The 14,881-nt window shown below is 45.1% G+C and overlaps 1 protein-coding gene across 1 annotated transcript; it reads right to left on the bottom strand.

Moving 5' to 3' along the window:
- Positions 1-1,465: 1,465 nt before the first annotated feature.
- LOC124671643 (serine carboxypeptidase-like 18) lies at positions 1,466-3,971 on the bottom strand. The gene is made up of 7 exons (XM_047207992.1): positions 3,820-3,971; positions 3,655-3,682; positions 2,997-3,123; positions 2,540-2,616; positions 2,321-2,443; positions 2,126-2,228; positions 1,466-1,527 (listed from the first exon to the last, which is right to left on the bottom strand). The coding sequence occupies exons 1-7, from the start codon at positions 3,969-3,971 to the stop codon at positions 1,466-1,468; spliced, it is 672 nt and encodes a 223-aa protein (XP_047063948.1).
- Between the last annotated feature and the right edge of the window lie 10,910 nt (positions 3,972-14,881).

The raw sequence follows: 14,881 nt of genomic DNA on the forward strand, positions 1-14,881 counted from the left end.
GTATTAATTGTGGCTTCCATATGGGTCATCCCATGGAAGGCTGAACAAAGAGAATCCCGCAGACATGTCCGTGTGGATGCAAACCTACCCCAAATTTGGTCCAGAAATGCGCCCAAACGGACATGCCAGTCATTTTGGTCATTTTGGGTCGCCCCAATGGGTTGGGAGCTTTCCCTTTCCCTTATTTATCCGTGCAGACCAAAACGGACACAAAATATCTGTTTGGTCCGGATATTTAGTTGGGTTCTTCTTTATTCGGTGTCAGGATTTTTGGTGCTTCTTGTGTAGCGCGGCTTCAATGGAGATTATTATGGGAGTGCAGAGCCATGTGTTAAAAATGAAATCCGCATTGGTTGGTGCGGACGATGGCAGTCGATGCAGACATCATTCCCCTCCGTGGAGGGGTCATCGTGGGTTCTCTCGCTCTTTTCCGACCACCACTTTTGCTACTCCATTCCAAAGCTCAAGTTATTGGTTCTACCAAAGAGGGTGACGACACTACAACTTTGCAGGTGTCACCTTTTGGGGACATGTCCTAGCCAGACTAGACGAGATTCTGCAGTGCAGAGTTCTCATGTCGGCACGATCAAGGGATGATGCCACAGTGGCGGCCTGGGGCGTGACGAGAGAGAAGTCCAGTAAACGACTGCAGAAACATTTTGGTATGGTTTTGGTGTTGTTGGGTGTTGGATCTTGTTACATGGTTAAAAATTCATTGGCTCAGGTGCACGGCCTCGAACATCGCTATCATGGATAGGTTGTCGGCTCCATGCACATGCCTCATGTTGCAAATTTTGCTTTTTTAGATGTGTGCATTGTGATGGTTGTTCTCACATATCCTTAACACTGTGAACTTACCTCTTATCTTGTCTATACAACCACACTTGTAAATACTCATAAGCACTAGGAGGAACCATCGAAATAAACAATTACAACATGACAATTGTGTGGAAAGAGGGTATGAAGGTAGTGGTCAAAAGAATATGCATAAGATCCATCTTGTGCAATGACTTTGAAGAAAAATAATGTAAATACTTCATATATAAAGACCAAATTAAATAATTATAGTAGATCAGAATTGATTGTCGGAATAAAATCACATCATCAATGTGCTTCGGCTTGTGTGACATATGCTCTTGAAAGATCTTTGTTGAATAAAATATAATAAAGGCCATATGCATCGATTGATGCAGAGACATGGGCTTCCCCATTTCAAAAAAAATATGTTTTCGTGTTGACATAACATGAACCGATATAGTTTCGATGATCTCTTCGCAACTAAGGCAACAATGAGAAAGAAATGTCAATTGGATTAGCAGTTATGATGTTAGAAGTTTTGATTCTTTAAACCTAAGGGAATCTTGTTGATGTCATTGCATAATTCATCGTGTGGATGCATGGTAGTAGAGAAAAGGGGAGAACGGCAACACCGGAAGCTTTGCATGCAGCAAGAACATGGTTACGTCTATCCATGAATTATGATGGTTACCTTGAGATTAAGGATGGGGCTCCTTCCAGCTTCGATACCTAAAAAGAAGCAAAGATGGATATTGAGTTGAACTAGGTGCATCCAATCAAATATATGATGAAAATATAAAAGAAGGAGAGTGATGTTTTGGCACATGGGAGCGTATGCTCCCTTTATTTTAAAATGTATGTTAGACACATTTTTAAATGTTGAAAAATTTGAAACAAAAATTTCGCATGTACATCTTCATGTGATACACGCTCACAAAGTCGTTTCATGAAAAATCGACTTGCCGTATAGCGTGTGTAAAGAAGACAAAATTCAGTGCTAAAACAAAGATTTGTCACAAGATAAATTTTCTCTTTTTCACGTAGGCAACAGAAAATATCATTTTCTTCGTGAAACTTGACGAACGCACATGTATTATGGAGATGTACATGTACAAAAATTTGTCAAATTTTTTTAACACTTGAAAATATGTTTTTATGGTAGAGGGATCATACGCACCCGAGAGCCGAATTGAGTTTCTGTAAAAGAATCTATTATACAACTGTTTTGTGGCTTTCAAGTGCATGGCAGAATGAAGAACTGCAAATGGACCTGCCCTGTGAGTTTTTTTGCATATCGTATATACACATACATAGCATCCCTACGTACCTTTTGAAATCTTCTGAGCTATAAAAGGTACAATTTTTCCAACATACGAGTCTCCCCCGATGTAGAGGCGGCTTGCGAGGAACTTGGGATGGTCAATGAACCACTAGGCGTTGTCACATGGATAGGGCAAATATAACCAATCAGTAATCAATCGAATTCCCATTTCGAAAAAGAAAATTCAATCGTAGCTAGTACCTGGAGAAGTAGTTCATGGAGCTGCAATGAGGTAGATATTTCCCCCACATTGTATCCTTCGGGTTTCCTAGAAAAGGAAAACCCTACCCCAACCGGTGTATCCACAAATAGGATATTTGCCACCTGTAGATGATCATGGTCAACACAGGAATAATCTTGAACATGTATGCAAGCTACAGTAGCTACCAAGCAAGTTGTCGTGTGTAGAACAAGACCGACCTTCGTCCATGAGTAAGGATTGATTTCCAGGCTAGGCACAGTGCCATTGTAAGGCTCTGCGACGAATTGGAATGGACCTACAGTTTTAAGAGGAGCCCTTTTTAGAGCAAAAGAGTGGATTTGTAGCGTACGCTCCTGTTTTTATTTACCCTGCCTATTGGGTTTAGTCAAGGTCAAATTTTATGATTAAATAAGTAGAAAGATAGCAACATTCATGACACCAAATTTGTATAATATGAATATGCATTTTATAAATATTGATAGCAAATTTATATAATATAAAAAATTATATAATATGAAAATGCATTTTATAAATGTTGACAAAATTTATATAATATATGAAAATGCATATTTAATCAAACTTACATGGAGTAAATAAAAACGGAGGGAGTAATATGATGTTGGAGAGCAATAATGGCGAGTCAACGCTTGAATGAGGAGGCAAATAAAAATGTACCGATCTCCAAGACGAGGCCGCTGAGTACCGAGCAGTGGTCGCCCCCGGTGGGCCAGAGAAGGAAAGGGGAATTCTCACTGCCGGCCTCGGACTCCACGAAGTAGTAAAACAGCTCGGCGCTGTTAAGCTTCATGCACTAACCACTTGAACCAAAAGTCCGAACTGATGGAAAGGGCTAGGCAATCCACATATACATTTCACAACACCCCCACTCGCGTGTGACGGAAGAAGAGAAAGTAAACACGTGAAAGAAGAAGAGCACACCGAAACAGGGCATCAGCGGTGGCTAAAGAGGGGGACAACAACAATTTTTAGGCTTAATTGCGAAAACCAGGATTTGAACTCGAGACATGGGGCTCTGATACCATGTTAAGCTTCATGCACTAGCCACTTGAACCAAAAATCCGAACTGATGGAAAGGGCTAGTGTGACGGGAGAAGAGAAAGTCAACACGTGAAAGAAGAAGAGCACACCAAAACAGGGCATCAGCGGTGGCTAAAGAGGGGGACAACAGCAATTTTTAGGCTTAATTGCGAAAATCATGTGAAAGCCAGGATTTGAACTCGAGACCTGGGGCTCTGATACCATATTAAGCTTCATGCACTAGCCCTTTCCATCAGTTCGGACTTTTGGTTCAAGTGGCTAGTGTTTAACAGGCGCCGTTGTCCTCGTCCACCTCCACATACCTTACAATTGAGCAACAGGTTAAATATGATGTAAGGGGATTAGCTGCACCTCCTCCATACACAGGGAACGCCTTGGTGCGTATATAGAAAAACTAACGGGCAAAACTAACCAAAGAAGAAAGTGGAGAAAGGCTTACCCTCTCTCGAGGTGGAAGGGAAGGCGGCCGGGGAACCCAGGGAGGCTGGTCACAATCTTGGAGCTGGATGCGACGCCGGCGAGGGCGCGCTGCCGCGTGCTGACTCCGACCGAGAAGAAGAGGCAGAGCAGCAAGGGCAGCCACCCCGCCATTCTACGAGATAGCACTAGTCACCTGCTTCCTTTCGCTCTGGTTCCTTTCTTGTTCTCGGTAAGGGCATCTCCAACCACGCGACCTAAACGGACGCGCTGAGCCGTCCGTTTTGGGTCGTTTGGGTGGCCACGCGGACGCGCGTGTCCGTTTGGGTCGCACGCGGCGCCCAACGCGGCGACCCAAAGAGACGCACGTGGTTCGTCTTCCTTGCGCAGCGCTGCGCCATGGCAGGCCTCGACGGGACAGCCATGGTGGGCGGTGGAACGCGCGGGAAAGTTCCCGCGCGCACCAAGGTTCCCGCGCGCGCGAAAACGCCATTGGCGCGCGCGAGCGCCCAAGTTTCCCGCCAGGCCGCCGGCTATAAAAGACGGCGGCGGTGTCACACAGACCGCAACACCATCCTCTCCCCTCCACCTTCTCCGACGCCATGCCGCGCACCCTGCAGGCCACATGGGCCAAGCTCTCCCTCGCCGCCCGGGCCAGGTTCCCGCGGACGGAGGAGGAGGAGCGCGCGGACTCGCGGTGGGTCGCCGACGACGAGGCGCTCCGCGTCGCTGCCGAGGCGGCGGCAAAGAAGGCCGGTGACGCGGAGCAGGCGGCCGCGGAGGGCTGGCACGAGACCGCGGACGGCTGGTACGAGGCCGCGGAGGAGGGGGCGGCCGCCGCGGAGGAGCCCGTCGACGAGGAGGACCTCGCGCTGGCGAACATCAACGCCGCCATCGAGGAGCGTCTCGCCGACCTCACGTGCGTGACGAAGGAGCACGAGGCCACCTGGCGGGCCGGCCGCCGCCGTTTAGGCGACCTCCTCGGCCAGAAGAACGAGCTGCTCGCTATGCGAGCAGCCCGTCACCTCATCCGAGATGCCGGCCGCCCCGAGCGGCGCGCCCGGGAGGATGCTCGAGTCGGCGGAGCGCGGCCGGCAAGAGCGCATGCGCCGGCGGCAGGAGAACCACGAGGCCCGGGCCGCCGGCCGCGTCCGCTCGGGAGGCGCGCACCGCTGTGGAACGCGCCGCCCTGCAGGAGGTGGAGATATGCGGGAAGCGGATGATTCCGCCGCAGGAGGCGGAGCGCGAGCGCGCCCGAGGTGCGCGGACGGAAAGGAGGAGGATGATGGCCTCCGCCCAAGCCGCCGCTGCCGCCGCCGACGCGCCACCCAGCCCGTAGGCTGGAGTGGAATCCTCACGCGTACAGGCCGCCCACGTCGAGCGAAATCCACGGCCCCGACGGCGAGCCGGCGAGGAGTCACCGGCGAGGCCGCCGGCCCCGTACGTATTTAGGATAGAAGTAGTAGCTAAAAAAAATGTAATGAATTCTTTTTAATGAAATATATTGTTTATGCCTATGACACGCGGGCCAGGGGCGGACAAGGGGCCGACGCGAGCGACCAGCCTTTCGCGTCCGTGGCCACGCAAACCCGGCCAAAATTTGGGTCGGGTTTGCGTCGATCCGGACGCCGCGGGCATCCGTTTTAGGGATGTGTCCGCGCGCTGGACCGGGTTTTTGTCCGGCTAGACCCATCCGGACGCGCGGGCGCGGGATGGGTCGCCCGGTTGGAGATGCCCTAAGAGGCTGAGACCGAGAGAGATGGACAAGGATGCTAAGTCCTTGGAGCTCTGCAACAGTGACACCAGTGAGCATGGTCTTCATGGGACTCACTTTCATATTGTTTAATAATGTACACGTCATTATGCGGCCACGCGCCCCTCTAGCTACGCGCCGCCTGCACCACGCACACGCCACGTGCTCTGTTCATAAACACCGCTCGCCACCTCTCTGCGTACGTGTGCTAGTCTCTGCTTGAATATCGACTCCGCCACCAGAGTGACCGAGCAAGCAGAGCGCATGGATCCAGATGAGCAGGAATCCTACCAGGCCGGGTCTATCCACAAACGAATTTAGACCAACTCTAGACTATGCCACGTGTGCACACATATCTCAAAGCACTTTGGCCTCTTCTTCAATTTTCTTCAAATAAAGCATCCCATCAATCTAAGATAGGTCATATGGACATCTTTTGACCTCATTTCCTGTTTTATTTCATTTTAATCGTCGCGGACATAAAATTGGTTCTCACGTCATTATTGTTCGTTTGAGATGGGATAGACTTGGCAGGCTGATCCAATTTAGTTCGCGGTTTTTTTTTCCAGTTTCACCCAATATAGCAATATATGAAAGAAAGATGCCACAAAAACTGAATATAGTGTTGTAAGGGTATATTGCCCTATGTGTGGTTTTGATAATTAGTGACAACCTTTATGGACTAATGTTTTCATTAAGTTTATATGAAGAAATATTCCATAGGTACTACTTGTATTCCATGTGTTGGATTCAAGTATGGATGCCATAGATATACCTTGTGTATTGGCATCAAGATCATCGATTTGAAGATATATATGTGATATGATCAAGAAGAAGAAATGAAGATGGAGTTCTTACGTGGAACTCAATATTAGCCATGCTCTAGCTTATGTGATAAGCAATGAATGATCAAGATCTTGAGTGCATGATTACAAGTGAAGAATTCAAGTTATAGCTCTAAGTCGGTGTCATGATAGTCTCATAAGTTGAGATATAGTTGACTAAGATTTAGAGCATGCAAATAAATGAAGAATTCTATATACACCTCAAGATAGTATGATAGAGCATGAGAAGATACAAGGTTGATCAATACAAACAGTGAAGAATAGATTCAAGTTTGGTCAACACATGAAGCATGAAGAATGTGCCACGAGAAGTCATGTGGTATGGTAAGCCGTGTCAATTATGCTTTATGAACTAACCCATCATATATGTTTCCTTGTGTTGTCTATGTGGGTTAGGTATCTTTCCATGGGCATGCATCAAAAGTGAGATCTCATATAGCCCATGAGAGGATGACGTCAAGTGGTGATCGTCATCAAGGTTGAGTTGGGCAAGTTCAAGTTGAGAATCTCAAGAGGATCATATGCTTGAAGCTTGCCGTTCATTTGGTGATAATGGATATGTGAAGATGTGCATCAATGGAACTTTCCCATCATGGTGTATGGGGAGCATTTGTGAGTCTTCACGAAGTAACGATGATCAAGTGAGGCATTCCGGCTTGAGTGGAGCTTGAAGAGTTATCGTCAAGATCCTTGCTAAGTTTTTTTTATCGGTCTCAAGGTGGTTGTTGGGAGACCGGATTATAGGATAGATAGCCGCACTATCAAGAGGGGCGTTCGATTGGGTAACTTGATCAGATCGTCTTAGGGAGCTCAACCCTTTGCATACTTTGCATATCCCTATTACTTCTTGGTGTTTCTCTATGTGAGGTTCTTGAGCTTGTTGCTAGCTTTACAACAAGCCCAAGTTCATCGAAAACGGAATCCGCATGCATCTTCTTTTGCGTTTTCGAGTTTGGACGTCTTCACCGTTTCTTGACGGTGGGAGACTCCCTCTCTAAAATTATCTAAAAATATCACGTGAGGAGACTCCATCTCTAGAATTATCTAAAAATGCATCTTCTATTGCGTTTTGGTTGGGGTTCTATTCGTCGTTATCTTTCCCACAAAATTGGTTTCATGTCAATCAGAGTTCAGGAGCATTTTCTGTTTAAAAGGAAAAGAAACGGTCTTCAGGGATCCTGCATTTTCCGGTTCCACGCCCGGTAGTGCCAGCTGTCTCACCGGCTGGCCCGGCACCGACCGGCCCTAGGACCGGTGCCATCCGGGCACATTCTAGGGAGCCTGGCACCGTCGCCCGGTGCCCGCCCGGCCTCACGTCTGGTTTCAACCGGTCGGCGCGGTGCCTGGCCCGGCGGCGTCGGCCTGTGGACCGGACCTCCCGGCACACGCCGGCTCCTGCTCCGGTGACATCCGGGCACATATACTATAAGCCCAGAAGCCGCCGGTTCTGGCCCGGCGCCTCGCCCGGTCTGAGACCCGGCAGGACCGGGTGTCCCACCGGCCGGTCCGGCGCCACGCCCGGTGAACCGGCCGGCTGACCGGCTGACTCGTTTTTCCTGCCCGTTGTTCTTCCCAACGGTTATATTTTCCCATGGGCTATAAATAGCCCTTCTTTCACCTTGGGATGGGTAAGTTCTTCCACTCTCTCTCCTCCATTGTTGACTTTGAAGAACTTGCCCTATCTCTTGATTCCCCTCCCCATGAATCTTGCTCATTCTTGAGGGATCTAAGAGACGAGATCTAGATCTACAATCCATACCAATCCATTTCTCCTCTAAGTGAGGGGAACCCTTTGGATCTAGATCTTGGAGTCATTTGCTGATTTCCTCTTTGTTCTTCATCTCTAATCTCATGCTAGCATTTGTTGCTTTGGTGGGATTTGAGTGTGAAGGATTTGAACACCTCTAGTGTTCTTGCTTTGCATCATTGCATAGTGTTGAGATCTCCACCACGATTAGTTCGAGTGAGAGACCGTGAGCTTGTTACTCTTGGAGGCAGACCTCCTAGTTGGCTTGGCGGTTGTTGCTCTGGTGATCTCTTCAAGAAAGATTGTGAGAGGCCCGAGCTTCTCCTTCGTGGAGCTTGTGAAGTGGTTTTGGAGTTTGCCATGACAAGAGTGGAGGAAAAGCTAACCATAAGGGAAGGGCCATTATCCTTCGTGAGTTTGGCTCGGAGAATAGGGTGAGCCTTCGTGGCGTGGGGAATCCTTCGTGGAACATCCACCCCTCCAAACGTGACGTACCTTCTTGCAAAGGAAGGAACACGGGAATACATCCTCGTCTCCGAGTGCCTCGGTTATTTCTATACCCGAGCTTACTTTCTTAGTGATACCATCGTGCTTGAAGTACATATATCTTGCGATCACTTGTGCTACATATATCTTGTGCCTATCTTGTTTAGCTCTAGTTGGTGTTGTTGCACTTAGGTGAGCCTAGCATATTTAGGGTTTGTGCTTGTAGAATGAACATAGTTTAATTTCGCATTCTTACAAGCCAAATCCGTAAGAGCTTTTAAACGCCTATTCACCCCCCCCCCCCCCGGCGACATCTCATCCTTTCAAGTGTTAATAAATTTCTCACTAAATAGGAAATCACGTAGTTAACACACAACAGTACCGATCAAACTAGTGTAAATGAACATAAATGTTTCATAGGAACTAGACACATTAAATATAGATTTGTGTGATCACACATTCGTTAGAATTAGTTTTCACCTAAACAACTAGATATGTAAAGATCCTTACCTAAGACTAAGCGTGGATGGTAAGATCTTCTATAATTATGTGTGCACTGTTATATAAACTGGAGCCTGATACGTCTCCGACGTATCGATAATTTCTTATGTTCTATGCCATATTATTGATGATACCTACATGTTTTATGCACACTTTATGTCATATTCGTGCATTTTCTGGAACTAACCTATTAACAAGATGCCGAAGTGCCGCTTCTCGTTTTCTCGCTGTTTTTGGTTTCGAAATCCTAGTAACGAAATATTCTCGGAATTGGACGAAACAAAGACCCGGGGGCCTATTTTTCCACGGAGCTTCCGTAAGACCGAAGAACATACGAAGTGGGGCCACGAGGTGGCGACACCACATGGCGGCGCGGCCAAGGGGGCCCGCGCCGCCCTATGGTGTGGGCCCCTCGTCGGGCCCCGACTCGCCCTTCCGCCTACTTAAAGCCTCCGTCGCGAAACCCCGATGCGAAAAACCACGATACGGAAAACCTTACCGAGACGCCGCCGCCGCCGATCCCATCTCGGGGATTCTCGGAGATCTCCTCCGGCACCCCGCCGGAGAGGGGATTCATCTCCCGGAGGACTCTACACCGCCATGGTCGCCTCCGGAGTGATGAGTGAGTAGTTCACCCCTGGACTATGGGTCCATAGCAAGTAGCTAGATGGTTGTCTTCTCCTCATTGTGCTTCATTGTTGGATCTTGTGAGCTGCCTAACATGATCAAGATCATCTATCTTTAATTCTATATGTTGTGTTTGTCGGGATCCGATGGATAGAGAATACCATGTCATGTTAATTATCAAGTTATTACATATGTGTTGTTTATGATCTTGCATGCTCTCCGTTACTAGTAGAGGCTCTGGCCAAGTTTTTACTTTTAACTCCAAGAGGGAGTATTTATGCTCGATAGTGGGTTCATGCCTCGCATTGACACCTGGGACAAGTGACGAGAAAGTTCTAAGGTTGTGTTGTGCCGTTGCCACTAGGGATAAAACATTGGCGCTATGTCCGAGGATGTAGTTGTTGATTACATTACGCACCATACTTAATGCAATTGTCTCGTTGCTTTGCAACTTAATACTGGAAGGGGTTCGGATGATAACCTCGAAGGTGGACTTTTTAGGCATAGATGCAGCTTGGATGGCGGTCTATGTACTTTGTCGTAATGCCCAATTAAATCTCACTATACTTATCATGTCATGTATGTGCATTGTTATGCCCTCTCTATTTGTCAATTGCCCGACCGTAATTTGTTCACCCAACATGCTTTTATCTTATGGGAGAGACACCTCTAGTGAACTCGTGGACCCCGGTCCATTCTTTTAATACTCGAAATACAAATCTGTCGCAATACTTGTTTTACTCGTTTTCTCCGCAAACAATCATCTTCCACACAATACGGTTAATCCTTTGTTACAAGCAAGCCGGTGAGATTGACAACCTCACCGTTTCGTTGGGGCAAAGTACTTTGGTTGTGTTGTGCAGTTCCACGTTGGCGCCGGAATCTTCTGGTGTTGCGCCGCACTACATCCCGCCGCCATCAACCTTCAACGTGCTTCTTGACTCCTACCGGTTCGATTAAACCTTGGTTTCTTACTGAGGGAAACTTGCCGCTGTGCGCATCACACCTTCCTCTTGGGGTTCCCAACGGACGTGTCAATTACACGCATCAAGAAAATTTCTGGCGCCGTTGCCGGGGACCTGAAGAAAAGTTACACTACAGAGATCTCTAACTCCCACGTCAACTTCGCGCTAGCAAGCAAATTTCTGGCGCCGTTGCCGGGGAGATCAAGACACGCTGCAAGGGGAGTCTCCACTTCCCAATCTCTTTACTTTGTTTTTGTCTTGCTTTATTTTATTTACTACTTTGTTTGCTGCACTTATATCAAAACACAAAAAAATTAGTTGCTAGCTTTACTTTATTTGCTGTCTTGTTTGCCATATCAAAAACACAAAAAAATAGTTTACTTGCATTTACTTTATCTAGTTTGCTTTATTTACTATTGCTAAAATGGCCAACCCTGAAAATACTAAGTTGTGTGACTTCACAAGCACAAATAATAATGATTTCTTATGCACACCTATTGCTCCACCCGCTACTACAAGCAGAATTTTTTGAAATTAAACCTCGCTTTACTTAATCTTGTCATGAGAGAGCAATTTTCTGGTGTTAGTTCTGATGATGCTGCTGCCCATCTCAATAATTTTGTTGAACTATGTGAAATGCAAAAATATAAAGATGTAGATGGTGACATTATAAAATTAAAATTGTTTCCTTTCTTATTAAGAGGAAGAGCTAAAGATTGGTTGCTATCTCTGCCTAAGAATAGTATTGATTCCTGGACTAAATGCAAGGATGCTTTTATTGGTAGATATTATCCCCCTGCTAAAATTATATCTTTGAGGAGTAGCATAATGAATTTTAAACAATTGGATAATGAACATGTTGCTCAAGCTTGGGAAAGAATGAAATCTTTGGTTAAAAATTGCCCAACCCATGGATCGACTACTTGGATGATCATCCAAACCTTCTATGCAGACTAAATTTTTCTTCGCGGAATTTATTGGATTCAGCTGCCGGAGGTACCTTTATGTCCATCACTCTTGGTGAAGCAACAAAGCTTCTTGATAATATGATGGTTAATTACTCTGAATGGCACACGGAAAGAGCTCCACAAGGTAAGAAGGTAAATTCTGTTGAAGGAACCTCTTCCTTGAGTGATAAGGTTGATGCTATTATGTCTATGCTTGCGAATGATAGGACTAATGTTGATCCTAATAATGTTCCATTAGCTTCATTGGTTGCCCAAGAAGAACATGTTGATGTAAACTTCATTAAAAATAATAATTTCAACAACAATGCTTATCTAACAATTCTAGTAATAACTATAGGCCATATCCTTATAATAATGGTAACGGTTATGCTAATTCTTATGGGAATTCTTACAACAATAATAGGAATACACCCCCTGGACTTGAAGCCATGCTTAAAGAATTTATTAGTACACAAACCTGCCTTTAACAAATCTGTTGAGGAAAAGCTCAATAAAATTGATATTCTTGTTTCTAGAGTTGATAGTCTTGCCTCCGATGTTGTTCTTTTGAAATCGAAAGTTATGCCTAATAGGGATATTGAAAATAAAATTGTTACTACAGCAAATGCCATCCAAGTTAGAATTAATGAGAATATAAGATTAATGGCTGAATCACGTGCTAGGTGGGATAGAGAAGAAAGTGAAAAACTAGCTAAAAAGGAAAATGTAGCTAAAGTTTGGACTATTACCACCACTAGCAATGCTAATGATTCATATGTTGCTGCACCTCCTACTATCAATGGTAAAATAATTGGTGTTGGCAATGCTTCTACTCCTAGTGCAAAGCGCGCAAAATTACCTCGAAACCGCTAAAACCATCGAAACCGCTTGTGATAAAACTGCTGAAATTTTTTCCAACCTTGGGGATGATAATCCCATTGCTTTAGATTGTAATGATTTAGATTTTGATGATTGCCACATCTCTGAAGTTATAAAGTTCTTGCAAAAACTTGCTAAGAGTCCCAATGCTAGCGCTATAAATTTGGCTTTCACAAAACATATTACAAATGCTCTCATAAAAGCTAGAGAAGAGAAACTAAAACTTGAAACTTCTATTCCTAGGAAGCTAGAGGATGGTTGGGAGCCCATCATTAAAATGAGAGTCAAAGATTTTGATTGTAATGCCTTATGTGATCTTGGTGCAAGTATTTCTGTTATGCCTAAAAAAGTCTATGATATGCTTGACTTGCCACCATTGAAGAATTGTTATCTGGATGTTAATCTCGCTGATAATGCTAAAAAGAAACCTTTGGGGAAGGTTGATAATGTTCATATTATGGTTAACAATAACCTTGTCCCCGTTGATTTTGTTGTCTTGGATATTGAATGCAATGCATCTTGCCCCATTATATTGGGAAGACCTTTTCTTCGAACCGTTGGTGCTACTATTGATATGAAGGAAGGTAATATTAAATATCAATTTCCTCTCAAGAAAGGTATGGAACACTTCCCTAGAAAGAGAATGAAGTTACCTTATGATTCTATCATTAGAACAAATTATGATGTTGATGCTTCATCTCTCGATGTTACTTGAGTTACACTTTCTGCGCCTAGCTGAAAGACGTTAAAGAAAAGCGCTTATGGGAGACAACCCATATTTTTACTACAGTACTTTATTTTATATTTGTGTCTTGGAAGTTGTTTACTACTGTAGCAACCTCTCCTTATCTTAGTTTTATGTTTTGTTGTGCCAAGTAAAGTCTTTGATAGAAAAGTAAGTACTAGATTTGGATTACTGCGCAGTTCCAGCATTTCTTTGCTGTCACGAATCTGGGTCTATCTCCCCGTAGGTAGCTCAGAAAATTAAGCCAATTTACGAGCATGATCCTCAGATATGTACGCAACTTTCATTCAATTTGAGCATTTTCGTTTGAGCAAGTCTGGTGGCCTAATAAAATCCATCTTTACGGACTGTTCTGTTTTGACAGATTCTGTCTTTTATTTCGCATTGCCTCTTTTGCTATGTTGAATGAATTTCTTTGATCTATTAATGTCCAGTAGCTTTATGCAATGTCCAGAAGTGTTAAGAATGATTGTGTCACCTCTGAACATGTGAATTTTTATTATGCACTAACCCTCTAATGAGTTGTTTCGAGTTTGGTGTGGAGGAAGTTTTCAAGGATCAAGAGAGGAGTATGATGCAATATGATCAAGGAGAGTGAAAGCTCTAAGCTTGGGGATGCCCCGGTGGTTCACCCCTGCATATTATAAGAAGACTCAAGCGTCTAAGCTTGGGGATGCCCAAGGCATCCCCTTCTTCATCGACAATATTATCAGGTTCCTCCCCTGAAACTACATTTTTATTCCGTCACATCTTATGTACTTTACTTGGAGCGTCGGTTTGTTTTTGTTTTTTTGTTTTGTTTGAATAAAATGGATCCTAACATTCACTTTATGGGAGAGAGACACGCTCCGCTGTAGCATATGGACAAATATGTCCTTAGGCTCTACTCATAGTATTCATGGCGAAGTTTCTTCTTCGTTAAATTGTTATATGGTTGGAATTGGAAAATACTACATGTAGTAATTCTAAAATGTCTTGGATAATTTGATACTTGGCAATTGTTGTGCTCATGTTTAAGCTCTTGCATCATATACTTTGCACCCATTAATGAAGAAATACTTAGAGCTTGCTAATTTGGTTTGCATATTTGGTTTCTCTAGAGTCTAGATAACATCTAGTATTGAGTTTTGAACAACAAGGAAGACGGTATGGAGTCTTATAATGTTTACCATATGTCTTTTATGTGAGTTTTGCTGTACCGTTCATCCTTGTGTTTGTTTCAAATAACCTTGTGTTGTGGGTATACTTCATAGGTGTATCATCGACAGTGCCTAGATCCGGCAAGCCCGGGTGGCCCGCAGACGGTGATGAGGCATGTGGCCCATCGGGCGGCCCAGTTGCTGTTGATCATGAAGGAAGAAGTCCAGCCTCAGATCGGCAGGCCGGATCCGTACCGACATAGGAGTAACCCGGATCCATGGAGGCCCATGAGGAACCCGGATCCAGGACGACGTGTATGGAAGGCGGATCCGTGACGTGCACGGCAAGATATTGTACCGTAGTTAGTCTATCCGTAATCCGGCTAGGACTTCTCCATGTAAACCCTAGATCCGTGCGCCTTTATAAGCCGGATCCCGGGAGCCCTAGAG

This window comes from Lolium rigidum, chromosome 7, assembly GCF_022539505.1.
Source record: "Lolium rigidum isolate FL_2022 chromosome 7, APGP_CSIRO_Lrig_0.1, whole genome shotgun sequence".
NCBI classification, from domain to species: domain Eukaryota; kingdom Viridiplantae; phylum Streptophyta; class Magnoliopsida; order Poales; family Poaceae; genus Lolium; species Lolium rigidum.